The following is a 26,217-nucleotide window of genomic DNA, read 5'->3' as shown; positions in this document are numbered from 1 at the left end:
GACTGCAGCAACAGTCGTCCTCATTTACTACTCATTTATTAAGAGCAATTTCTTTTCAATGTCATGTAACGATCTTGAATACATGTATTGAAACGACCCACTAGGTCTGCGTATGTTATTCTAGAGAAAGTTTGGCATGTGTATGTAATGGCATCGTGGGATCTTTGGAATGAAAAGTTGGAAACAAGCTAAATGTTCACTGACAAGATAATGTTATAAATTATAAGTTTTTTTTTTTTTTTTTTGGTGGTACTGGGGATGGAACCCTTCTACTTCTGGGCTACACTCCCAGACCTATTTTTTAAATATTTTTTGGAAACAGGGTCTCTTAAGCCAGCATGGATGGCTTCAAACCTGCGTGATCCTCCTGTCTCTGCCTCCCAAGCGCAGGGATTACAAGCGTGCGCCACCACGCCCGGCTATAAGTATTTTTATATAATAGAATACAACAATAGAAATTAATGGAATGCAGCTAAAGCTATTAGGGAGGATAAATGTCATAAATATTGAGCCAAAAAGTTGTAAAAAGATACATACAATGTAAAAATTAAATAGAATACTGTATTATCATGGAAAAACATGTAGAAATAATAAAAGTACATGTATTTCCATAGGAATGATAAACATCAAAATCAAAACAGTTTTACCACTCACTAATGTAAAGATAAATAGGATTAGCAAAGGCCCATAGGAGATTTGAATATATGGGGCTTTTAAAAATCAAGGTATTGGATATAAAGTCATGTTTTATTATTCACTTTTCTCATTTTGGTAAACTAGAAATATTTCATAAGAATATATATATATATTTTTGTGGGTATGGGGATGGAACCCAGGGGCATTCGACCTTCGAGCTACACCCTCTGTCCTTTTTTTTTTTTCTTCTCTCTCTATTTTGAAACAGGGTCTGAGTTGCAAAGGGCCTCACTAAGTAGCTGAGGCTGTCTGCAAACCACGATCCTCCGGTCTCAGCCTCCCTAATGCTGGGATTACAAGCATGCACCACCATGCCCGACAAGAATTTTTGAGCTGGGGTTGAGCTATATTGCCTACCTTATCCTCCTCATACCTCAGGCTCCCAAGTGGCTGAGATCATAGGCACAACCATTTAAAAAGAGGAAAAAGCATTTCAGCTTACACACTGAAGCTTGAACTATCAGAGGTCAAAAACAGGAGGAGAGACAGTAAGATACAAGGACAATACTGTAGGAGAGTAGACTTGAGTATCTAGTGTAGTGTTTGGCAGGCAGTAGGTGTTTCACAAGAAGGAGCTGTTGCTGTGGCCGTTGCTATTATTTTCATCAACATCAGCAAGGTAAAGACCAAAGATACAGGAGAATTGTGAAGAAAGAGCACCTAAGAGTTTAGAGTAGATGATAACTTGTGGTTTCGCTTTTGTTACTTTTTTGGTTTGTTTTAATAGACTCGAATTGAGGTAGTTTACAAAGAAACTAAGGCTCACAGAGGCAATAGCCAGCAGGCACAACGGCTACATAAATTTCGAATGACTCATTTCCAATGTTGTCACACACATACACAGCCTGCCCACTCCAAACACACATACCCACGTTCTCTCTAGTTAATCTGAAAGAAATTCAAGTACTTTTTCCCTTTGGCTAATAAGTAGCACACTTTGAGTTAAGTATTAATAAATACACACACACACACACACACACACACACACACACACACACACACACACTTGGACATTTTGGGTATGGGGGTTGAGCCCTAGGCATTCTAATTCTGAGCTACATCCAGAGCCCTTTTTATTTTTAATTTTGAATCAGGGTCTTGCTAAGTTGATGAGGCTGGCCGGGAACCTTCCATCATTCTTCTGTCTCAGCCTCCCAAATCCTAGGATTCCAGGTATGGGCCACTGCACGACTTATTACAAAAGATTTGTGAGTTACTTTCCATTTCCTTCAGCTTCCTCTAACAGCTGTGAGGAAGGCAATGTGTAAGATTCAACCTGCTGTCCGTGAACTTCATAAAACCCTGCGCAAAAGTTTCTGACAGAATGAGTGTTTTTCTAAGTAGTGTCAGCTTTAATTACATCTTCACAGAAATGCAGGACTCCCACCAAAGTAAGAGTACGCATTAGTTCAATGGTTTGCTTCACACCTAGGGTTAGTTTTGTTGGAGCACAAACCCCAAGTGGTTTCTATCTACCCAACGCCCAGAATTAATTAGTCTACGGCATCAAAATGCAAGTCAAAGACGCTGGCGAAATATGTTTTAGATGGAAGCGTTATTAAACAGGCTGAGGCATGTGACTTGGGATAGTTCTGCTTGGATCAGCTATTGGCTGGCCAATTTAATCCACGTGAATGTTACTTTTCAGATGAACAAATCAAGAACTGTCTTCACAAGCCCTAGCATAAGCCTTGCTACATACACAAGAAATGAATCCTGAAGCAGCAACGTTGAAACCTAATTTACAATTCAAGTACCATATAAGGAGTAAGCGTGAGACACAGTGATCTAGAGTGGAAAGCTAGCCATGAGCTGAGAATGGGATTTTCATTTCTCTTGGACCGGTTACTTATGTTTTCGGGTACCCCTTTTCTCAAATGCAAACAGAAGGATTCAACTAGAGGGCTTCCCAGAATTCTCCCAGCTTTAAAATCGTGTCCAGCCAGGCGTGGTGGCACACGCTAGTAATCCCGGCATTCTGGAGGAGGAGACAGGAGGATCGCGGCTCGCGGACAGACTCAGCTACTTAGTGAGGCCTCTTGCAACTCAGTGAGACCCTGTTTCAAAAATAAAGAATAAAAAGTTGGGGCTGGGGATGTCACTCAGAGGTAGAACACCCCTGGGTTCCATCCCCAGTACCGCAAAAAAAAAAAAAAAAAGTGTCCAGTTGGATGGGATTTAAAATAAAAGCGGGATAGTTTTGTATAGGAACCCTCCACAAAGTCTGTTAATTTTAGCCTTTTTTCCAATGTCAAAAGACTGATCACTGACCCCTTGGGTCCAGGGACCCACCAGACCTGCTTCTCACCAGGACCTAGCCAGCAGTCCTCCGGCAGGTGAAATCGGTGCTGGTGTGGTGGGCGGAGAGTGCTTTGGAAGCTAAAGGGTCTGCAGGTTTTCAAACACAGGAGCTCCTAATGTTTTTTTAGGAACTTAGGAAGCGGGAACGCCCGAGCGCCGCAGAGGGTTGGCAGGGCTCTGCTTAACTGGGTGCGGCTTGCGAGCGCTGGGCGGGGCGGGGCCTCCCTGGGAACGCGGCGCGGGTCACGTGGCCGCCCCGCCCCGCCCCGCTCGAGCGCATGCGCGCCGCGCCCGGCGCTGAAATTCAAATTTGAACCGTCGAAGGAGGCCGGGTTTGACAGCGGAGGCTGAGGGGAGCGGAGGGCTGGTCGCGGGAGCGCCCCGGTCCGGACTCCTTTCTCCAGGAGACACCGAATCCAGACTCACGTTTCCTTTTCTGAACTTGAGCCGCTGTTTCCGCCGTCTCGTAGTCCGCACGCGGCGCCAGGGACCATGGACCCGTTTACAGAGGTGAGCGGCCCCGCGGGCGCAGCCGGCCATGGCCCCTCTCGCCCCACCCGGCCCGCGCTGGCCGCCGCCGGGAGCGAGCGGAGTGCGCCTGCGCAGCGCGTGCGGGCGCCGCTCCCGAGGGGCCCGCGCAGGCCCCCGACTGCTCGGCCGGCGTGCCGGGGCCTCCCTCTGCGTCCCCGCGGGCCGGCTGCCGACCGAGACCGCCGCCCTCCGGCCCCTGCCCTCTCGGCAGTGCCGAGTTTCATTCCAGGGATGGACACTGGCTGGAAGGAAACAATGCTAGCCATCCTCGTGTATGCACCCCAAAATCACTAGCCCGTGACTTAAGAAAAACTAGAACAGAGGAGTGCTTTTTACTGTTTTTGGAGCGTATCATTCCAGTGATCCCTCGATTGCCTTTTGCTTTTTGGAAATAGAGTATGTGTTACGTCGTGGTGGTCATCTGTCCATTTTTAGCTTCACGTTGAGAATGTACACTGACACGTTCAGGGATTTCCTGTCGCTGGTTTGCCCATACCCTGCTAGTCCACGACAGTTCCTTTCTCTTTATTCCACTTTCTTCAGGCTGCTGTGCAAGTTGCAGCCTAAAAGTGTCTCTCCACTAGATTGAAAACCTATAAAGCTATGAAGATAGTAGAACATTCTTTTGGGAGATGTGTAGTTATAATTCTACAAATAACCGTTTCTACAATTAAAGGGTTTAGGATTAAAATTTGTATTAAAGAATAGAGCTGGTCAAGAAACATATTTGTCACTTAAAGTTATAAAGGAATAGAATTCCTTAAGACAGCACTATGTGTTTTCATTAGTAACTGACAGGAACAAAGCATTTTGAAGCTGAAAAATTGTACTTTATTTTACTGAAAAGTGTCATGCTGAGCTGGACATGGTGGCAAACACCTGTAATCCTAGGATTTGGGAGGCTGAGACAGGAATGTTGCAGGTTGGAGACTGTAGTATTAGGGAGACCCTGTTTAAAAGTAAAGAGTTGAGGCCCTTGGGAGGCCGAGACAGGAGCATCGCGGTTCAGAGCCAGTCTCAGCTACTCAGTGAGGCTCTTTGCAACTCAGTGAGACCCTATTTCAAAATAAAGAATTAAAAAACGGGCTGGTGGTGTAGCTCAGAGGTAGAATGCCCCTGGGGTTCCATCCCCAGTACCACAAAAGAAAAAAAAAAGTGTTATTCTGAATCTAGTACAAATCTCAGTTAAAAGAAACTATTTAGATAATCTTTAGAATATGCTCAGAAATCTGTTTGGTTTATTATGTATGAATTATATCATGGAAAGTTCTATCTGTTGCCGTTGGAATAAGAGTTTGAAATATTTTCCTTAATTGGTAATGAGTGAACTATCTGAATTGGTTCCAACGCTTAAGTGCTTAATCATAGCATTCATAACGTTTTACACAGTGAAATAAAATTCATAAAAAACATTGAAGTTGCAGGGCGTGGTGGTGCATGTTGTAATCCCAGCATTCCGGAGGCTCAGACTGGAGGATTGGGGTTCACTGACAGCCTCAGCTACTTAGCGAGGCCCTCCGCAACTTAGTGACACCCTGTTTCAAAATAAAAAATAGGGCAGGGGATGTAGCTCGGAAGTAGAATGCCCCTGGATTCCAGCCCCGGGCCCGCCAACAACAACAACAACAACAAAAAAAAAAAAAAAAAAAAAAAAAACTTTGAAAGTGAATATAAATTGATTTCTTAATCAGGTTTCTTCTTAAAACCATGAAACACACAAAAATATTGACAATTTTCTCAATTCTTCCGAGGATGACTCATAACCAATGCTATCCTACAAACACAGGAAAGGAATTATCTCAGTACATTAATTCCAGCACATTTGGGCCTAATTGTCATGGATAATTCTGACTGAGAAAGGTACAGCCATCCTAAACTCCCTTCCCCAAAGGACACTGTTCTCGTTGGTTCTCCTTGCTGCCACTGATACTGTCAGACACACTCCTTTCTGCTTTAACCTCAGACTTGCAGTTTGATCTCCTTTCCTTAGAATGAATCACCTTTCACAATTCATCTCACTTTCATTTACTCCATGTACCAATTGAATGCATTTCCCTGTTGAAATGTTTCCTGTTTCGGTGTAAACTTCATGAATTAAAATACCTGGCCTTGCACAGTGTGTGCCTGAATTCCCTGCTACTCAGGAAGCAGAGCTAAGGGGATCATGTGAGCACTGAGTTCAGGTCTAGCCTGGGCAACACAGGGAGACCCTTTCTCTTAAAGATAAATAAAATACTTTGTAGAGGCATCTTTTATTGTGAGATAACCTTAAGTCCCTCTGTGCATGAACACTGAATATTAGTGAACAAGCAAAATGCTGCTACTGTTTTAAGTGAAATTTCCCCCTCATTTTCCATAATTAAATGAGTCTCTATGCTGATTGGGAGAAAAGCTGCTAGAGCACACTGAAAAGAATAAGTTCATTAGGCAGGAAAATCAGAAATTTCTTCCAGAAATATTTAGTTTAGAAATGATTTGGTATGTGTGTGGCAGAAATTGTTTTGGGATATAAATTTAGTTACCTGAGATTCATTCCTATGTATATCTTATTTCCCAGTTATGTTAGTTATTGAAGTGCTTTCTGCTTTTTGTTCTGCTATTTGAAGAAAAGCACCTCACATTTAAATGAATCCTTAAATTCCTTACATGATGTAGTTGGTTTTATATACTTTAGGTATATGACTTTTAAATTAATGACCTTTTGTTAGTGACTTCTTTTAAATTAATGACATTTTTAGCTTTATTTTACAGCATAGGGATTTTTTTTTTGCTAATCTACTCACTTTTTTTAATCTTGGAATTTTTTAATCCAGTGCAAACAATAGAACAGTTGTGTGTGTTTGAATGGCAAAACCACATTCTTTTGTTGTGACCCATTCTTCCCAGTAACTGAAACTATACTGACTCACTAGTATTCTAAGTGATAATAATGGAATTTGGGCTTGTCCATGAATGAATAAAATTAGGATAGTTTTATGTCTGTAGAATGACATATTTTATCATAGGGGAAATTATGTAAAATTTATAAATTCATTTAACAATACAATCACTTTTAGTGTGTTGAAGGAGACTTACTAGAGGGTGAAGGTCTTGTTCTGGAAGGCATTTGTCTCATAAATTACTCTTTTGACTTAGTGTCACTTTTTTCAGTGAAGTTTAACTTAGAAATCATTTTCAGGCTTGGGAGGCTGAGACAGGAGAATCACAGGTTCGTGGACAGCCTCAGCTACTACTTAGGCCTTTTGCAACTTAGTGGAACCCTGTTTCAAAATAAAGAATGAAAAATAGGGCTGGAGGTGTAGCTCAGAGGTAGAATATGCCCCTGGGTTCCATCCCCAGTACCACAAAAAAAAAAAAATTAATTAATTAAAAAAATAGGGCTGGGGTGTAACTTGGAGATAGACTGTCCCTGGGTTCAATCCTCAGTACTACAAAAATAAAAAATAAATAATAAATAAATCACTTCAGGAAGAGTAGAGAGCAGTGCCCTCTTGTAAATATACTTTATGCTCCTTTTGCATGTTAGATTTCTTAAAATTGTTATTCTGGAGCTAGGCATGGTGGCACATGCTTGTAATCCCAGTACTTGGGAGGCTGAGAAAAGAGGATCGCAGATTCACTGACAGCCTCAGTTACTTAGTGAGGCCCTCCGCAACTTAGTGAGACTTTGTTTAAACATAAAGTACAAAAAATAGGACTGGGGGTATAGCTTGGAGGTAGAATGTCCCTGGGTTCAGTCCCCAGTACTGCAAAAAAAAAAAAAAAAAGGTTATTCTATTTTAATTAATGAATTAAAAAGGTCAAAGTTACTTTAATTCTTCAGTCTGCGCTTCTCTATATCTGTATGTGCAAGGCAGCAATAATCTGTTATTCATCCATCCTTTAGCTGTATACATTTGAAAGAGAATAAATTGTTTTATACCACACTCAATCAAATAGGAATATCAATTGATTCAGAGCAGGAAAAGGAGAGTATTGCGGATCTTATAGTATGACTAAGATTTAAACTTAAAACTGTTTTATTACATGATGTTTAAATAAAATATAAGCTTGTATAGTCTTTTTTTTCCTCTTTTAGAAGTGTCTTAAGGAACAATTGATATGTAAGTTATTTCTTGGTGCTTGCTACCACCTTAAATCCTAGTGGTGATATTTGGTGGTTTTGCTGATGCAACACATTACCACATTTGTTATCTTTCAGTTCTGTAGGTTACAGTCCAAAATGTATTTTACGGAGTTAAAATCAATGTTTTGACAAGATTTCGCTTCTCCTGGGGGCTGTAGGGGCCTTTCCTACGTCTAGAGCCGCCCTGCATTTCTTAGCTCATTGCCCCATTATCCATCTTGAAAGCCACCAATCACTCTAACTTCTCTTCCTATCACATTATCTTTCCTGGCTCCTAACTTCATGCCTCCTTTTCTCTTTTAAGGACCATTGCAATTACATTGGGCCCACTCAGAATATCCAGGATAACTTTTCCATCTCAAGATTCTTAGTAACATCAGCAAAGTCCCTTTTGCTATTTTTTAAAAGTATATCTATCTATATGTATATATGTGTGTGTATGCATATGTATATATAACACATTTTATACATACATACACATCTTAAGATCAGAGGATTAGACAACTTTGGGGGACCTTATTCTGCCTAACCTATTGAATCAACAGCTGCTTTATTTCTTACGATTCAGTTTAGCAGTTTGTGGTGGGCTTAGCTGGGCTATTCTGCTGATCTTCCCTAAGGCCTTGCAGGATTTCTTAGTCTTCTGGCAAATTCTGTGGAGCTGAACAGTCTAGAATAGCCTTGCTCGTGAGTCTGGTGGTTGAGCCACGTTTCAGCAGGCTTAACGTGGCTTATTTGTATGGGGCAGTGTTTTAAGGAAGGAAAAACAGAAATTACAAGATTTCTTGAGGCCTAGGATTAGAGGTCATATAGCACATCATTTCTGCTACATTTTATTAGTCAAATGATAAGGGTCATCTCAGGCACAAGGGTGGGAGAATAGACTGTATCTTTTGATGGGAGCAGAAATAAATTGTGGCCACTCAAAATCTTATGTAACTGCACATTTTATTACTTCTTAATTTTTATATTGAATCTGTAATGATTTTGTCGGTGGAGTGCTCATTTTTGTAACTCTTAATTATGTATTATTTCACTTTGGAAATGTATTTAACTGTTAAATACATAGCAATTGGTGACTTTAGAAAACACTTGAAATTTTGTGAGCCTTTCACTAAGCTTGTGTTTTAACACTCTGATATATATTTAGAAACTGCTTGAACGAACTCGTGCCAGGCGAGAGAATCTTCAGAGAAAAATGGCTGAGAGACCCATAACAGGAGGAAGGTCTATCTCTCACACTAAGAGGACCAGAGAGCCGCTTTCAGAAGCAAGTAACCAGCAGCCACTATCTGGTGGTGAAGGTAAAATATAACTTTGTTGTGGAAAAGTCAAGTTTACATTTTTTGGAAAGACATAGTTTACAAATATTTCATTGTTCACATAGAACCAAGTTCTTTAGGAGACTAATAGCCTGGGGGTGGGGCAAGAATTGCCTTCTATTTCAGGGTGGTTATATTAGGACTAGAACCTTTCAGATTAGAACCATTTTCTTTTAAAAGGCATTTTAAAGTCGTTTATTGAACTTTATTTTTCTTCTGTTCTTTAAAACCTCAAGGAAAGAAAAATAAAGAATAGAAGCTGGGTGTGGTGATGCATGCCTATAATCCCGCTACTTGGGAGGCTGCAACAGGAGGATCACAGGTTCTCAGCCAGCCTCGGCAACTGACTAAAACTCTGTTTCAAAATAAAAATAGGGCTGGGGGTGTTTCTCAGGCACAGTGTCCCTGGGTTCAAACCTCAGTAACACAGGCATGCACGCACACAATAGTGTGAAGTTTTCCCAGCAGGAGTGCCAGAATAGCTGACTGCTAAGTTCAGATGGTGTGACCCTGATATGAAGAAGACAACAAAACAGACTGCTTGCAAGTATTTGAAGTGTAATGAACCTTTTTCATTCTGTGCCTGTTTAACCAACTATCTCCAGCTGGGTTTGAAGTTTGGGTTGTAATGTTCCAGAAGTGGAATTAAAAGACAAACACATACACACGTGTATGCACACCCACCAAAACGAACTTGCCTGGAGTCTTACTCTTTTCTGAATTCTGGCACTATCGGCCAGCTGCCTTAGTCTTTTCCTAAATTATGGAATAGTCAGGAGATAATAATCATCCTTAATACTTTAAAATACCTATATAGAGAAAAAGAGTATTACAAAGTATAAAAACTGTGTTAAAAAAAAAAAAAAACAGACAAGCCGGGCGTGGTGGCGCACGCTTGTAATCCCCGCACTTGGGAGGCAGAGACAGGAGGATCGTGCAGGTTCGAAGCCAGCCGCGCGCGCTGGCTTAGGAGACCCTGTTTCCAAATAAAAATGCAAAAATAGGTCTGGGAGTGTAGCCCAGAGGTAGAAGGGCTTCCAGGAACCCCAGTACCACCAAAAAAAAAAAAAAACAAAAAAAACAGACAAAGGCACAGATTTGGCTCCGTTTTTTGGAAGCTAACCATAAAGGGATAATTTATTTGCATATGTTTATATATTCTGAAGGGAGGGATATGTACTTATTATGTGGTATTCAGCCAGGAAGATAGAGACCTGACCCACTCTAGGGTCTTCTGTTTTCACAGGCTTGTACTAATGAGTATTATATGCTTGAATGGTAGTGTTTGGATTTTCATTTTGATATTTATTTATTTTATTTGTTTATTTATTTATTTTTGCAGTACCTGGGGATTGAACCCAGGGGAATTCTACTTCTGAGCTACACCCCCAGCCCTATTTTTTATTCTTTATTTTGAAACAAGGTCTCAACTAAATTGCAAAGGACATGATTAAGTAGCAGAGGCTGGCTGCGAACCTGCTCCTGTCTCCGCCTCCCAAGTACTGGGATTACAAGCATGTGCCACAACGCCTGGCTTCATTTTGATATTTAGAAGGAAGTATTTAGTATAATCTTGAAGAATTCTGTGTTTCAAGGTGATGTTGGATGTTAACATAGGAACACTTAAAAGGATTAGATGAACTCCTAGAAATAGATCTATAAATTAGCTACAAGAGAATAGAAAGTTCCATGATACTTAATTAGGTCAGTGTTGATGAGCAGTCATGACATCCCTTTCGTTATTGCCAGAAAAGAACGTTTGGTTAGATAGATACTATTGAAACTTCCCTTATATGAAGTTACTCTGTTTTGTTGTTGTTGTTGTTGTTGTTGTTGTTTTTAGGAATTGAACCCAGAGGCATTTTACCTCTGAACTATACCCCCAGTCATTTTTTACTTTTGAAATAGGGTTTCACTAAATTGCTAAAGGCCTAGCTAAGTTGCTGAAGCTGGTGTTGAGCCCGTGATCCTCTTGTCTCAGCTTCCAGGTATATGCTGTGGCACCACGCCCGGCTCAAAGCTACTTTTTAAAATATTAATTTTTCAGAGGGTACAGTGAAACACATTCCTGGGTAGGAGTAATATGCCTTTTGTTTGGAAAGCTTCTTTTTCTGTAGGAGTTTCTTGCTTTATTCCAGAGGTGCATTAAAATGTTAAATATCTGTATTGATTTTTTTTTTTTTTTTGCTTTTTTATTTTTTTGTACTGAAGATTGAACCTGGGGAAGGGGTTCCTACCTCTGAGTTACACTCCCAGTCGTTTTTATTTGTTTATTTTGGAACATAGTCTTTCTAAGTTGCTGATACTAGCCTCAAACCTGCAATCCAACTGTTTCAGTCTCCCAAGTACTAGGGCTATAAGTATATACCACTGTAAATGGCTCAATGAATTTGTTTGATAATGACTAGATAATTCAGTGGCTTATTCTCCTTGCTATCTTCTAAATCTCAAGCCACATGCCCTTCTACGTTTGCTTATTAGTTATTATCCATCAAAGATTGTTTCAAGCCAGGCATCCTGGTGCATGCCTGTAGTCCCAGTATTTGGGAGACTGAGAGAGGAGGATCCCAGGTTCAAACCAGTGCATAGAAACTTAGCAAAACCCAGGTGTATTCATTTCGAGTCACCCCTCCATGCCAGTCTGGTGTGGAGCTGTATTTCTATTTTCTGTATTTCTATCTTTCTAATAAACTTTAAATCTTAAAAAAAAAAAAAGAAAGAAACTTAGCAAAACCCTGTTTCAAAATAAAAAGGGCTAAAGGTGTACCTCATTGGTAGCATGACCCTGGGTTCAATCACCAATACAACAAAACAAAACCCCCCAAACAAATAATTTTTTCAAATCATCATTAAACCTATTTTCTGCCCTTAGCTGTTTTACTTTAGGTGGGTAATTTAATTTGTCTTGCTTAATTTTTCTTCTCTAAAAATGAGATGATTTGGCTTGTGATCTTTAAAATTCCCTAGAATATCTTGCTTATTCTGTATGCTTGTGCCTTTCATTTCTTATTGTCTTACATACATCTTGAGAATGTTACTTAAAATTCTTTTCATTGATCTTTTAAACCATAAATTACCTGTTCAATTAAAAAGTCTTTCAAGGGGGGAAGAAGGATATAGAGTAATATTTAGGCAATAACGTCTGCATCTTCTAAATCATGAAAGTCTGAGGACGAGAGCACGCCTGGGAGTGCACTACATTAAAGTCTGTGACCCTGAAAAAAAAAGTCTTTCATATCAGATTCCTCACTTACTGAAAGAGAGGGGTCTTTACATATATCTTGTTGCAATTACAAGTATTTAGAGTATTAGACTCATAATGTTTTATTAATTTTTCACATTTTCCTTTGTTTTTATGCTGTGATAACTTATAAAACTTTATATCTTTTTTGTCGCTGTTGTTCTTTTCAATCTAGAGAAATCTTGTACAAAACCATCACCATCCAAAAAACGTTGTTCTGACAACACTGAAGTAGAAGTTTCTAACTTGGAAAATAAACAACCATTTGAGTCAAGTACTACAAAATCTTCTCCAAGTCCTGTGTCTCCTCAGGTGCAGCCACAAGCACCAGCTGCTCTTAGTGATTCTGTGGCTGCCCCAGAATCACTGCTGGGCACAGGAAGAGGGCTGAGCCCAAGACTGGAAGCAACCTCAGCCTCCTCAGTTAAAACACGTATGCAAAAGCTTGCAGAGCAACGGCGCCGTTGGGACAGTGATATGACAGGTAGAAATGAAACGGGTTATGGTTCATAAATTTTTTTTTTTTCAGTTCTGGGGATACAGCTTAGGGGCATACTACCTCCAAGCGACACCCCCAAATCCTACTTTTTATCTTTATTTTGAAACAGGGTCTCATTGAGTTGCAAAGGGCCTCACTAAGTAACTGAGGCTGGCTTTGAACCTGCGTGATCCTCCCGTCTCAGCCTCCTGAATGCTGGGATTACAAGCATGTGCGCCATGCCTGGCTTAAATCTTTCAACAAGATTTAATGTGGTACACTGAGAATTTTATTAGTTAACATGTGCTAGGTAATTTCTTTTGTTTTAATCTATATGCAGAATATCCTGTGCTTACAAACAATTTGTATACCAATAGTATGTTTATAAGTTGAATATGTTCTTATTAAAGTAGATGATGATGAGGTTCTTGAACTACTTCACAGAAACCCCACTTCATAACTGAATTAGATCCTCTGCAATGAAAGATGTAAAGAACAAACTATACTCAGTATTACTAGGAGTTCTGACCTTTTGCTCTATATTCAGTAAGTCTTCATTTATGGATTCACCCTAGGAGTCCTAGGGTGAATTGCTTTGACCTGCCCAATAAATTTTTGGCATATAAGAGATTACAGGTAGTTTATAGTATCAATTAATAACCTATTTATTTACATAGTGGGTGAGATTAGCTATTTTCCTTTAAAAAGTCTGAGAAGTATAATGAGTAAGTAGGCCTGAACAGATGAATGTTTCATTTTATGAGAAATATCTCTGGGTAGTAGAGTTCAGATTTTCTTAATTAAAAAACAAAAAAAGTGGGTTGTGGCTTAACACATGGTCAAAAGAACAACCAGGATCCAAAACATTGTAGAGCATAAGGCATTGTGGTGATGTTGAACATTTTGAAAACAAATGCTAACAAATGCCTAATTCAGCATGGACACCATTAAGACACCATATCTTTTCTGATTTTAAGAAATAAAACTTGTGAATCCGTGTAACAAGTGGCTTAGTGAATGCTGAACAGGACGATGGGTATGAAGCAGTTCATATGTTTGAGGACTTATACCAGTAGTATAACTTATCTGAAGTTTGTCTTTTTGACAGAGAAAAATTGGAGGAGCCAGAGTGGTCTATTAAGCACATTTCTTAACATTATAATAAAGCTGTCATCTGCTTAGAGACAGGGCTTATTTTAAGGAGAATGGCAAAGGTTTGTAAAGGATATCATGGGAAGCTTTCTGGAGGAAGCCAAGGCCAGTAGGCCATCCTTTGAAGGACAGCTGGCTTTAGATAATGTAGCTACTCTAAGCAGAAAAAACAATATATAAAAAGCAGAGGTAAATAAAATGGACTTTGTATAAAGAGTTGGTGGTTTTGTATGTTTATATATAGCACATTTGGTAGAAAAGCAAGAGAAAGATTTGCAAAAAAACAAAAAACAGGGTCCAGGATTTAGCCAGGAGGTGATGGGTAGGGAGGTAATAAGAGAATTTAAACCATGCAGATATTTTAGAAAGATCACTCTGGCGTCAGAATACTGGAGGATTTGAACAGGGCAAAGATTTGAAGCAAGAACCCCAATTAGAAGGCTAATGCCGTCGTGTGCGTGCACAATGATAAAGGGCTATGGAAGTGAAGAGGGGAAGGTAGAGTTGGGAGTAGGAGAAAGAATCTATAGGACTTAATGACTAGTGGGCAGAGCCTGAGGGAAGTGAGGGTGGAGCCACATTTCTGGTTTCAGGGCCTGGGTAGTTAAAGTCATTTACTCAGAGGAGGAAGATTATGTTAGCGTAATTTCAACTTTAGATATACTATTTGGGATACCTGTGAAAGAGCCAAGAAGAACTGGCTGGCTGTTGGAAGATCATGAAGTTTAGTCTATGAAGACAGATCAGCTCATAGAGATGATCCATTAAACGAAAAGGGAAGTCGGGCAAGGTGACACACGCTTGTAATCCCAGCATTTGGAAGGCGGAGACCGGAGGGATCACAGTTGTGGACAGCCTCAGCTACTTAGCAAGGCCCTTTGCAACTCTGTGAGACCCTGTTTCAAAATAAAGAATAAAAAATAGGGCTGGGGGTGCAGCTTGGAGGTATAATGCCTCTGGGATGCATCCCCAGTACTGCCAAAAAGAAAAAGAAAAGAAAGAAAGAGAGAAAGAGAGAAAAGAGAGTGATGTATTTTAGAAATGTCAAGAAATTCCAGGCTTGCACAGTGGGCACTGGCAGAAAGTGACAGTAGCAAAGCCACATCAGGGCGGTGTTGAGGGCAAAGGCGAGCTGAATGGCTTGTATCAGGCAGGGAGGAGCAGTAGCTAAAGAGCGCAGCGTTGATAGAGGGTGTTCATTTTTATTTTTGAGATGAAAAGGAGGAATATATGTGTAGAGAAGAAAGAATCTGTAGGGAGGAAGAGGGATCTGAAGCAAGTTCTCTAAGAAGTTTGGAGGGGTAAAACTGGAAATTCAGCTGCGGCTAGAAACCTTGGACAGAGGGTCAAAAGCTCTTCCCTGGATTGAATTTGTTAAATACAAAATGTGAGCTTTGGCCTCCGTTTATACTAATTCTTTGTGTGTATGTGCTGGATCCTTCGTCAGTTATGCATCACTAATTGGGATTTATCTCCAAATGAAATAATTGTGGGACAAAACTTGATTTGGTCTAACCCTGTGCTTTCCACGTATTGTCACTAGCTATATAATTATATTTGAATTAATTGAAATAAAATTTAGTTTTAGTTCAAGTGCTCAGCAGCTACATGTGGCCAGTGATTTAATATTAAAAAGCATAGATAGAGAATTTCATCATAGAAATCTCTGTTGTATGGCACTGGTCTAATTCATTTTTAAAACAAAGCTTCTGTGGGATATGTAATCTTAAATTGTGGCAGTATTATAACATCATGAATTAATTTTAAAAGATAAACATATGTTATCTTGCAACATTCATGATTTATCAAACTATTTAAAAAAGTAGATGTTAATAGTGTTTTTAAATTTGGGCTAAGTATCATTTGATTTAAAAAGATTGTCAAATTTAAGTAGCCTGGTATTTCATGCATATAAGAACTTTTTTACTGGTTTTTAAATATATTAATCTCATTTTAAAGTTCTGTATCAAGTGATTCTGTCACCCTATCTATCATCTATCTATCATCTTTCTATCTGTAGAGAGAATGAATATATAACTTCAGAACACGGTCTTAAATTTTTTTTCATTGTTTTTAGATGATGGTTCACTCTTCTCGCCATCTGAGGAAAAGGTGGTTTCCCCTCCCAAGCCAGCCCTTTCAGATGTATCAGCAGCCCCAGTTGGGAGGAGGGGCCGCTTGGCCAACCTCGCTGCAACTATTTGCTCCTGGGAAGATGATGTAAGTCACTCATCTGCAAAGCAAAACAGTGTACAAGAGCAGCCTGGTACCACTTGTTTATCCAAATTTCCCTCTGCAAGTGGAGCATCTGCTAGGATCAATAGCACCAGTGTTAAGCAGGAAGCTGCATGCTGTTCCCAAAGCGAAGCTGAGGCCTCTTTGAATAAAGCCCCGTCTTCAAGTGCTGCTGATGCGCCTTTGGTGAAAGCTTCAATCTCCAGCTCTTTGGTGAGTCAGAACCATTTTGATCTTTGGAAAACTTTTCTTTTTTGTTATGCCTGGTAATGACTACATATGTATATTGATATTTTATGGTATATTTATATGTATTTTTAAAATCCTGCTTTTATAAACTAAAAATAAAATTCATAAAACTAATGTAAACATTATAATTATGTTTATTATTGTAATAAGTAATTCATAAAACTAATATGAAAATCTTAAGCCTGGTAACTTTATCCAAAATAAATTAAACATTTTATATCTGAACTAACACTAGTTTAATGTAAATCCAAAGCATATCAGAATGGAATTATGGAGGCTCTTGGTTATTGATGGAGGGGGCATTGAAAATTAATTCCTCCATTAGTATGCTTTAGGGATATGTATAAATATAAGATATTGAATGTTTCTGAAAAGACATAATAAACTAGTGGCCATTGTTGCCTTCAGGAAGATAAATTGCCAAACAGATGTGTCAGGCCTGGTATGGTGGCGCACACTTGTAATCCCAGTACTTGGGAGGCTGAGACAGGAGGATCGTGCAGGTTCAAAGCCAGCTTCAGCTACCTAGTGAGGTCTCAGCAACTTAGTGAGACCCTGTTTCAAAATCAAATAGGTCTGAGAGTGTAGCACAAATTTAGAAAGCCCCTGCATTCCATCACCCCCCCCCCAGTACTGCAAAAAAAAAAAAAAAAGGAAGTGTATCAGGTGTGATGATACTTCTGTTTATCCTTATGAAATTGAAATGGTTGAAACTTAATTGCATGTATCACCACCATGGTTTTTTTGGTATAGAGACTTTGGAATTATACCTGTATTCAGTCCCAGCTCTGCCATACAATTAGAAGTGTGCCTTTTTACAAATTACTTAATCTTACGAAGCTTTATTTTTCTATATGTAAAATAGGGATTAAAGCATTACTGGCAACGCTGAATAAGGTAATATGCACAAAGTACTTAGCCCTTAGCCTGCCTACATCATAAGTATTTAATAATTTACTATAATAGTTATCAAGTATATAATACTATAGCTTGATCATCTATAATCTGAAATCTTAAATTTTCTGAGCACTGACATGATACCACAGGTAGAAAATTCCACACCAAGAAAATTTCTGTCATGTATGAAATCATTAAAAGTATTGTATAAAATTACCTTCAGGCTATTATGTTTATTGGTTTTCTTTTTTTGGTGAGGGTTGCTAGGGGTCGAACTCATGGCATTGGGATGCTAGGCAAATACTCGATCACTAAACTATATCCTCTGAATTTTGTGTTTAGAGTTGAATCCAGTTACCAAGATACTACATTACAAATTTTCCAGAATGTGCAAAAATATAAAATTTGAAATAAACATATAAGGGCTAATCAACCTAGATTTCGTTGAATTGATATTAACTTACTTAAAATACAAGAGAAATGTAATTTTGTCTAATGTGGTTAAAATTTAATAAAAGTACTAATGCAGTTATATGATTTTTTTTAATGTGGTGCCATAGATTGAACCCAGGGCCATTCATTCTGCCTCCAAGCTATACTCTTAGCCCTCTTTATCTTTTATTTGGAAACAAGGTCTCGCTATGTTGCTGAGAGTCCTGCCAACTTCTGTGGTTACAGGCATCTTCCACCATGCCTGGCTATGACAACCCTACCCCAGTACGTACTTACCCTCCTGCCAACTTCTGTGGTTACAGGCATCTTCCACCATGCCTGGCTATGACAACCCTACCCCAGTACGTACTTACCCTCAATATTCAGAGGTTCCCAGACTTACCCGGTGTACTGGCCCCTTTGTAGGAAAAAAAATTAACAGTTCCCCCCTGGAAACCTACCTTCTGTAAGCAACAAAGATTCAGTGGTAAATTTGCATTCTTTTATGTATCTCTATTTCATCCTGGCACCGTCCCGGGTTACACTGCCTACTTTGGAAATCCACAGCACAGACTAAACTATATGTTATAATTTTTTTTTTTTTTTTTTTTTTGGCGGTACTGGGGTTCCTGGAAACCCTTCTACCTCTGGGCTACACTCCCAGACCTATTTTTATACTTTTTTTAAAATTTGGAAGTGGGGTCTCTTAACCATCGAACCCGCGCGATCCTCCTGTCTCTGCCTCCCAAGCGCAGGGATTACAAGCGTGTGCCACCGCGCCCTGCTCATGTTATAATTTTAATAAAAGCATCTTTCAAACCATTCAAGTTTGCTCTAGTAGAGAGCAAGATTTGTTTTCATAAGTCCTACAAAAAGGTACCAAGTAAACAAGATCTGAATTTGTTGTGGTGGGTGTGTGAAGGTGTGATGAATGTTATTATTTGCGTGTTGTGTTTCAGAAAGCTACTTCTTCCCCAGTGAAGGCTTCTGCTGCCTCCACCACCGCCGCTAAAAATTGTCAAGTACGAGATTCTGAATTGCTTCAAAAAACTGCTGTTAGTCCTCTGAAAACAGAGGTCTCAAAAACAATTGGGAAGTCAACTTCATCCCAGACGGTTCCATCCAAAGAAGAAGTAAATAGAGAAATATGTCTGCAATCTCAGTCCAAAGACAAATCAACAACACCAGGTTATGAATTTTAAAAAATCTAAAGCTACTGCCAAGTAATTTTAAGATACTTATTCTCAAATTTTAAATATTTAATATTGAATGATAATAGTGTTGGTTTGCCAAGGCAAGTACTCAGATGTTCTAAATGAGACTTCTTTTCAGCTTTAATTAATTGAATGAATACTCATTAGGATAGACTAGCCAACTACTGGCCAAAGTATTTAATATGTTACTTTTTTGGAGGGTGGTATACTGGGAATATTACCTAGGGACATTCTAGTTCTGAGGCATACCCCCAACCACACTTTATTTTTTATTTTGAAACAGGTTTTACTAAGTTGCTGAGGCCTTTGCTAAGTTGCTGAGGCTGGCCTTGAACCTGTGATCCTCCTGTCTTGGCCTCCCAAATACTAGGATTACAGTTATGGGCCACCTACCTGGCTTAATGTGTTACTTTTTTTTCCCCTTTTCTTGAAGTACTGAGGATGGAACTCAGGGGCATTCTAGCTCTGAGCTACAGAGCTATTTTTTATTTTTTATCCTTCATTTTTGAAACAGGGTCTCACTGAGTTGCAAAGGACCTCACTAAGTAGCTAAGGCGGTCTGCGAACTCTGATCCTCCTGTCTCAGCCTCCCAAATGCTGGGATTACAAGCGTGTGCCACCATGCCTGGCTAATGTGCTACATTTTAATAGCTTAAAGATGCTTTTTCTAGGATGACTATAGTAGATATTTTTGGTGTGTGTGGTACTAGAGATGAAACCTAGGGCACCACCCTGAGCAACACCCCCAGCCCTCTTTTTATTCTTTACTTTGAAACAGGGTCTCACTGAGTTGCAAAGTAGCTGAGGCTGTCCACAAACCACAATCCTTTTGTCTCAGCCTCCCAAATGCTAGGATTACAAGTGTGCGCCACCATGCCTGGCTTATAGTAGATACTTGTAAAAATATTTTTTGATGCAGAAAAGTATATACAACTAGAAATCATATTTTAGGAGCATAATGGAGAACCATTATTGTAATCGTGTATGCAAAGCATGCTTCTCAGTCTACTATGAAGTCACCAGCAGCAGAGGGAAGTGAATGTGCAAATGACTCCACTCCCAGTTGCCATCACGCGTGTGAATGTATATAAAGATGGTGGATTTCTTACCATAGTAACTGGTGTCCCATGAAATGGCCTCTTACTCGTGATGACATATCTGTGGCATATTTCACATGTTGGTTGAGAAACACTGAACTAGAAAGTATGGTACAGATGTATTGTCATACTTTGGTACTACTGTACTATGGTCATACTTTGGGGTTTTTTTGTTTGTTTGTTTGTTTTGTTTTGTTTTGTTTTGTTTTGTTTTTTTGGTGTACTGGGGGTGGAACCCAGAGGCTTTCTACCTCCAAACTATACTCCCAGACCTTTTTTATATTTTATTTGGAAACAGGGTCTCACTAAGTTGCTGAGAGCCTCACTAAGTAGCTGAGGCTGGCTTCAAACCCATGCGATCCTCCTGTCTCAGCCTCCCAAGCGCGGGGATTACAAGCGTGCGCCACCACACCCAGCTTATGGTAACACTTTGAACTATATTCTTTTCACTGGAAATTCCTGAAAATATAATCTTTCCAGAAACTAGTTTATCATAAAAGAAAAGAAGGTAGAGAACTGAGAGTGGGGAAGCAGTTAGTTATAGAGTAAGCAGAAATTAGTAACCATTTTCCAGATAAACTAGAGTAAGAATAAACTGAGATACATCATGAAATTGTGCCGTGTGTGTGTGTGTGTGTGTTTGTGTGTGTGTGTGTGTGTGTGTGTGTGTGTGTTACTAGGGATTGAATTCAGGGACATTGCACTTCTTTTTAATTTTCATTTATTTTTATTGGTGCATTGTAATCATACATCTTAATGAGGTACAAGATGGTAGAGGCATACGTGCACACATCACTCCTGTAGTCCTTTCCCACTTCCCACCCCATTCCCTCCCTCTTCCGTCCTTCCCAAGTTCTGCCTAGGGATTGACTTTGATGTGTTTGTGAATGTACATCATGTACATTAGAGTTTCCTTTCCCCCTTCCAACCCCCTCAGTTAGGTCTACTACTTTTCTCATCTTAGGTTTCTCCTTCTTTGTCTAGAGTCCCTCCTAAGTCCCATTTTCTCCCTAGCTTCCACATATTAGGGAGAGCATCTAATTTTTCACTTTTTGTGACTGACTAGTGTGATTTAGCGTAACGTTTTCCAGTTCCATCCATTTCTCTGCAAATGACATAATTTTCTTCTTTATGACTGAGTAAAATTTCATTGTGTAAATTTGTAGTTTGGTAATTTATTCATCTGTTGATGGACATTTTGGCTGGTTCCATAGTTCAGCAGTTGTGAATTATGCAGCTATGAACACAAATGCTAATGCATTAGTCTGGTAGTTTGATTTCCTTTCCTTTGGGTAGGTTCCCAGAAGTGGTATTGCTGGATCATATGGTAGATTCATTACCATTCTTCTGTGGATCCTCCATACTGTTCTAACGCCAACAGTGTATTAGAGTTCCCACTTCTCCATATCCTTACCAGCATTTGTTGGTATTTATTAATTAATTTATTTATTTATTTTTGTGTGTGTATGTATGTATGTGTGTATGTGTCTGTGTGTGTTTTCTCCCAATACTGGGGATTGCAGCCAGGGGTATTCTACCTCTGAGCTACACCCCAGCCCTATTTTATATTCTTTATTTTGAAACAGGATCTCACTGAGTTCCAAAGGGCCTCACTAAGTAGCTGAGGCTGTCTGCAAACTGTGATCCTCCTGTCTCAGCCTCCCAAATGCTGGGATTACGAGTGTGGGCCACCATGCCTGGCTTGTGTTTTTAATGATTGGTATTCTAATTGGGGTTAGGTGAAATCTCAGGATAGTTTTGATTTGTATCTTTCTGATTGCTAAGGATATTGACCATTTTGGGGCCACTTGTATTTCTTCTTTGCTAAGTGTCTATTAGTTGAGTTGCCCGTTTTATGATTGGGTTATTTGTTTTCTTAATGGTGAGTTTCTTGAGTACTTTGTATATTCTAGATATTAGTCCTCTCTTGAAGGAGAAGTTAGCAAAAGTTTTTTCCTATTCTATTGGCTCTCTGATGAGGTTCTTGATAGTTTCCTTTGCTTTACAGAAGCTCTTCACTTTAATGCATTCCCATATAGTGATCCCACTTTTCATTTCTTGTGCCTTTGAGGTCTTTTTGAGAAGTTTATACTTGTGGCCTGTGTGTTGAAGTGTTGGACCAATGTCTTCTTCAAGTAGCTGCAAGGTCTCTGGTCTAATTTCCAGGTCTTTGATCCATCTTGAATTGACTCTGTGAGAAAATGGGGTTTAATTTCATTTTTCTGCATATGGCTAGCCAGTTTTTCCAACATCATTTGTTGAAAAGGCTATCTTTTTTCCAGTTTATGTTTTTGGCCCCTTTGTCAAAAATTAGTTGGCCGTAAGCATGTGGATTTGTTTCTGAGTCTTCTATTCTGCTCCATTGGTCTATGTGTCTGTTTATGTGCCAATACTCTGCTGTTTTTATTATTATGGCTTTGTAGTATTGTTTGAAGTCAGGTATTGTGATGCCTCCTGCATGGTTCTTGTTGCTGAGAATGACTGCCTATTCTTTTTTTTTTGTTGTTGTTGTTGTTGTTGTTGTTCCAAATGAATTTAAGGACAGATTTTTTTTCTGTCTGTGAGAAATGATCTTGGTAATTTAATGGGTATTGCATTGATTCTGTAGATCGCTTTTGGAAGAATGGCCATTTTGATATTTATTCTACCTATCAAAAAGCATGGAAAGTATTTCCATCTTCTAAGGGCTTCTTCAGTTTCTTTTTTAAGTGTTTTATAATTTTCTTTGTTAGAAGTTTTTTATGTCCTTGGTTAGATTCATTCCTAAGTATTTTATTTGTGAGGGGAGATATCATGAGTGGAAGTGTTTTCTGGATTTCTTTCAGTGGATTCATGTTTAGTATATAGGAATGCTTCTAATTTTTTAAAAATTGATTTTGTATCCAGCCACTTTGCTGGATTTGATTAGTTCTATGACCCTTTTGGGGTCTAATCATACTTTGTTGGGTCTTCTAAGTATGATATGTCATCTGCAAATAGGGTTAGTTTTAGTTCTTCCCTTCCTATTTGTACATGCTATAGTGCGGAGTTGAACAATTGTGACAGAGGCTGGTTGCAAAGCATGAAATATTTATTGTCGGCCTTCTTCAAGGAAGTATTTGCCAACCTCTGATAATGGACATTTCTATTTTCATATAATACAACCTTAAGTTCTATTGATGTGGGGGGGTGATATATACCCCATTTCCCTACTTACAAATGTACTTTATACTCTTTTAAGTTCTGTTGTAAAATCAAGACATTTTTCAAAATCAAGACATTTCAAATAAGTACTTTGTAAAATCAAGAAATCACTCTGATGAGATAAATAATCCATAATTTTTCTTTTGAGGGAGAAAAAAGGAAAAATTTTCAGATTTTAAATATTAGACTTCCCCAAAACAAGATAAAATAAGTTGAATTGTAGAAATGTAAGAAGTTAGAAGTTATCATGGCTAGGACACTTACTTGTCAAGGTAGATTATGAATAGATATATAGTCAATTTCTAATCACTTAAATTCTTATTGTTTAGTTTGAGAGTTTTCTAATCCCTGTTCTCCTTTTACTCTACCTTCATAAAATTATTACCTTTTTTCTCTTGTGATCCTGGGAATTGAACACAACCTCACACATATTAGGCAAGTGCTCTACCACTGGCTCACATCTCTTGCCCTAACTTTTTTTTTTTAAGAACTAAATACTGTAAGTTTTAGGGTATGTAATTAAAGAGAATTCTGGGAATTTTGAAAAAAACTTTTCATATTGTTTTCTTTATGAATAAATATTTCTAATAGAATCAAAGTATTTTGTAGTGTTATAAATTTTATAACTTTTCTCATAGAAATTATAATTATTTTGAATAACCTCCAAAAAAATGTGTGTTTTGTCTATAGGAGGAAGAGGAATTAAGCCTTTTCTAGAACGCTTTGGAGAGCGTTGTCAAGAACATAGCAAAGAAAGTCCAGCTCATAGCACACCCCATAGAACTCCCATTATCACTCCAAATACAAAGGCTATCCAAGAAAGGTTATTTAAGCAAAACGCATGTTCATCTACTACCCACTTAGCACAACAGCTCAAGCAGGTATGGCTTGTCCCATTTAACATTATAGTCTTAGCATGGAACCTAGAAATAAAAAATGTGAATTCTGATTCTGGTCTTTTTGACTGAGGTAAATAGTATTTTGTTTCTACATATCATTACTGCACATTGGAAATATTATCCCAATCCCTTGTGAACTTTTAAATTTTAAAACTGAAGACAACGCTGGTGTGGTGGCACATGCTTGTAATCCCAACATTCGGGAGGCTGAGACCGGAGGATTGCGGTCCATAGACAGCCTCAGTTACTTAGTGAGGCCCTCCGCAACTTAGTGAGACCTCGTTTCAAAAATAAAGAATAAAAAAATAGGGCTAGGGGTGTAGCAGAGAGGTAGAATGCCCCTGGGTTCTATCCCCAGTACCACAAAAATAAAATAAAACTGAAGGCAAGGAAGGTTTTAGTAGTGTTTGTATATTATTCTTTTTTTTTTTTTTTTCTGGTGGTACTGGGGTTCCTGGAAACCCATCTACCTCTGGGCTACACTCCCAGACTGATTTTTATATTTTGATTTGGAAACAGGGTCTCTTAAGCCAGCGAGGCTGGCTTCGAACCTGCGCGATCCTCCTGCCTCCGCCTCCCAAGTGCGGGGATGACAAGCGTGCGCACCACGCCTGGCTCTGTATATTATTCTTAAATATGCTACTGGCTCTTGTGTAAAATACTACTTTTGATGGATTTAGGAACGTGAAAAAGAACTAGCATGTCTTCGTGGCCGATTTGACAAGGGCAATTTATGGAGTGCAGAAAAAGGGGAAAACTCAAGAAGCAAACAGCTAGAAACCAAGCAGGTATGCAAAAAAGAAATATAAAATTAACTTGTTATCAAAGTCATATTGGGATCTGATTTGTAGTACTGTATTGTAAACCTATTTTTAAAACACTTTTCTGTTAAATTAATAAGCTCCTTAAATGTGTATAATTGCTTTTCTTAGGGTATTTTTCCATTTCAATGGAACTCCACTGATATTCACTGATAACTTTAAAAATTTCATTATTCATTATCAGATTGTTCTTATATTCCCCTTAGATGATGTGTTGAAAATGTTTTTCAGAATCCATTTTTTTCATTGATCACTATTTACCTTTTTCAAAATACTATACTTGCAACCTTTCAAGTTAACAGACTGTCAAATTTCTTTATTCTTGCTGAATTTCATAAATCAGCCTCCAAAAATTTTTACTTATAAATGTAAATTATCTTCTATTTCATTTATGTGCCTACTGTGTATGAAGTATTGTTAGGATATATTTTCAGCTAATTGAATTCCATTTACAGTAGGGACCAATAGAAAGTGAAAGAATAATAAATGCAGTCAGTGTTCTTTGAGGAAGATCTACTTGATTTTGTTTTTTATTAGTTCTCTTACTTAACAAGCAGTATTTACTATCATTCTGGCCTCAATATTTTTTCTTCTCACTTGCCACAGAACATCCCTGTCCTCATATCTAGATTCAGCCCAAGCACAGAAATGTCACTGATGCTCCACTGTGCCATGCTCTCCTGCTCCTGAACTCTTAAGCTCCGGTGGCTAATAGAGTCTTCTGCAATGCCCTTTGCTCGTAGTCTCTGTCTTCCCTGTGGCTTTCCCTGGTAGTTCATCATCTAAAATAATCAGAGTTCTTCCTTGGCTCCTTCCTCTTATTTACTGTGCCTTCTCATCTGCTTGCCCTTTATAAACATGCATATAAGTAGACACATCAGCGATTAGTTTTCTCAATCCGTCTCCAAGCTGCTCGCCTTCCCTATTTTTCCTCTGCCATTATGTTAACATAGTTACTATGATAGCTTCATATTGGACACCTACTTTTTGTCTGGCTACTTTCCAATCCATTTCACTCATGGCTGCCAGAGCTTTTTTTTTTTTTTGGTGGTACTGGCGGTGGAACCCACAGGCTTTCTACCTTCGGGCTACACTCCCAGACCTATTTTCTATTTTATTTGGAAACAGGTTCTCACTAAGTTGCTGAGAGCCTCACTAAGTAGCTGAGGCTGGCTTCAAACCTTTGCAATCCTCCTGTCTCAGCCTCCCAAGTACTGGGATTACAAGCGTGTGCCACCACGCCCAGCAAGAGCAATATTTTTTAAAGGTAAATAACTTGTGAGTTCATTTGTATAAAATCCTGGAGAGCTCCCCATAGATATCATGATGAAAATATGTAAACT

At 38.9% G+C, this 26,217-nt stretch overlaps 1 protein-coding gene across 1 annotated transcript in view; it reads left to right on the top strand.

Annotated features, from left to right (window-relative positions):
* Window positions 1-3,489: 3,489 nt before the first annotated feature.
* ANLN (anillin, actin binding protein) overlaps window positions 3,490-26,217 on the top strand; it is a gene marked incomplete at both ends in the record, with an annotated part of 54,715 nt that continues 31,987 nt past the window's right edge. The window contains 7 exons of the mRNA XM_080701822.1: window positions 3,490-3,507; window positions 8,805-8,958; window positions 12,393-12,701; window positions 15,925-16,295; window positions 18,620-18,848; window positions 23,845-24,035; window positions 24,734-24,841. Coding sequence (XP_080557948.1) covers window positions 3,490-3,507; window positions 8,805-8,958; window positions 12,393-12,701; window positions 15,925-16,295; window positions 18,620-18,848; window positions 23,845-24,035; window positions 24,734-24,841 — 1,380 coding nt within the window. The remainder of the gene's footprint in view (window positions 3,508-8,804; window positions 8,959-12,392; window positions 12,702-15,924; window positions 16,296-18,619; window positions 18,849-23,844; window positions 24,036-24,733; window positions 24,842-26,217) is intronic.

The sequence above is a fragment of the Muscardinus avellanarius genome (assembly GCF_963383645.1).
Source record: "Muscardinus avellanarius genome assembly, chromosome: 9".
In the NCBI taxonomy this organism is placed as follows: Eukaryota; Metazoa; Chordata; class Mammalia; order Rodentia; family Gliridae; genus Muscardinus; species Muscardinus avellanarius.
This window is presented reverse-complemented; position numbering and strand designations above follow the sequence as displayed.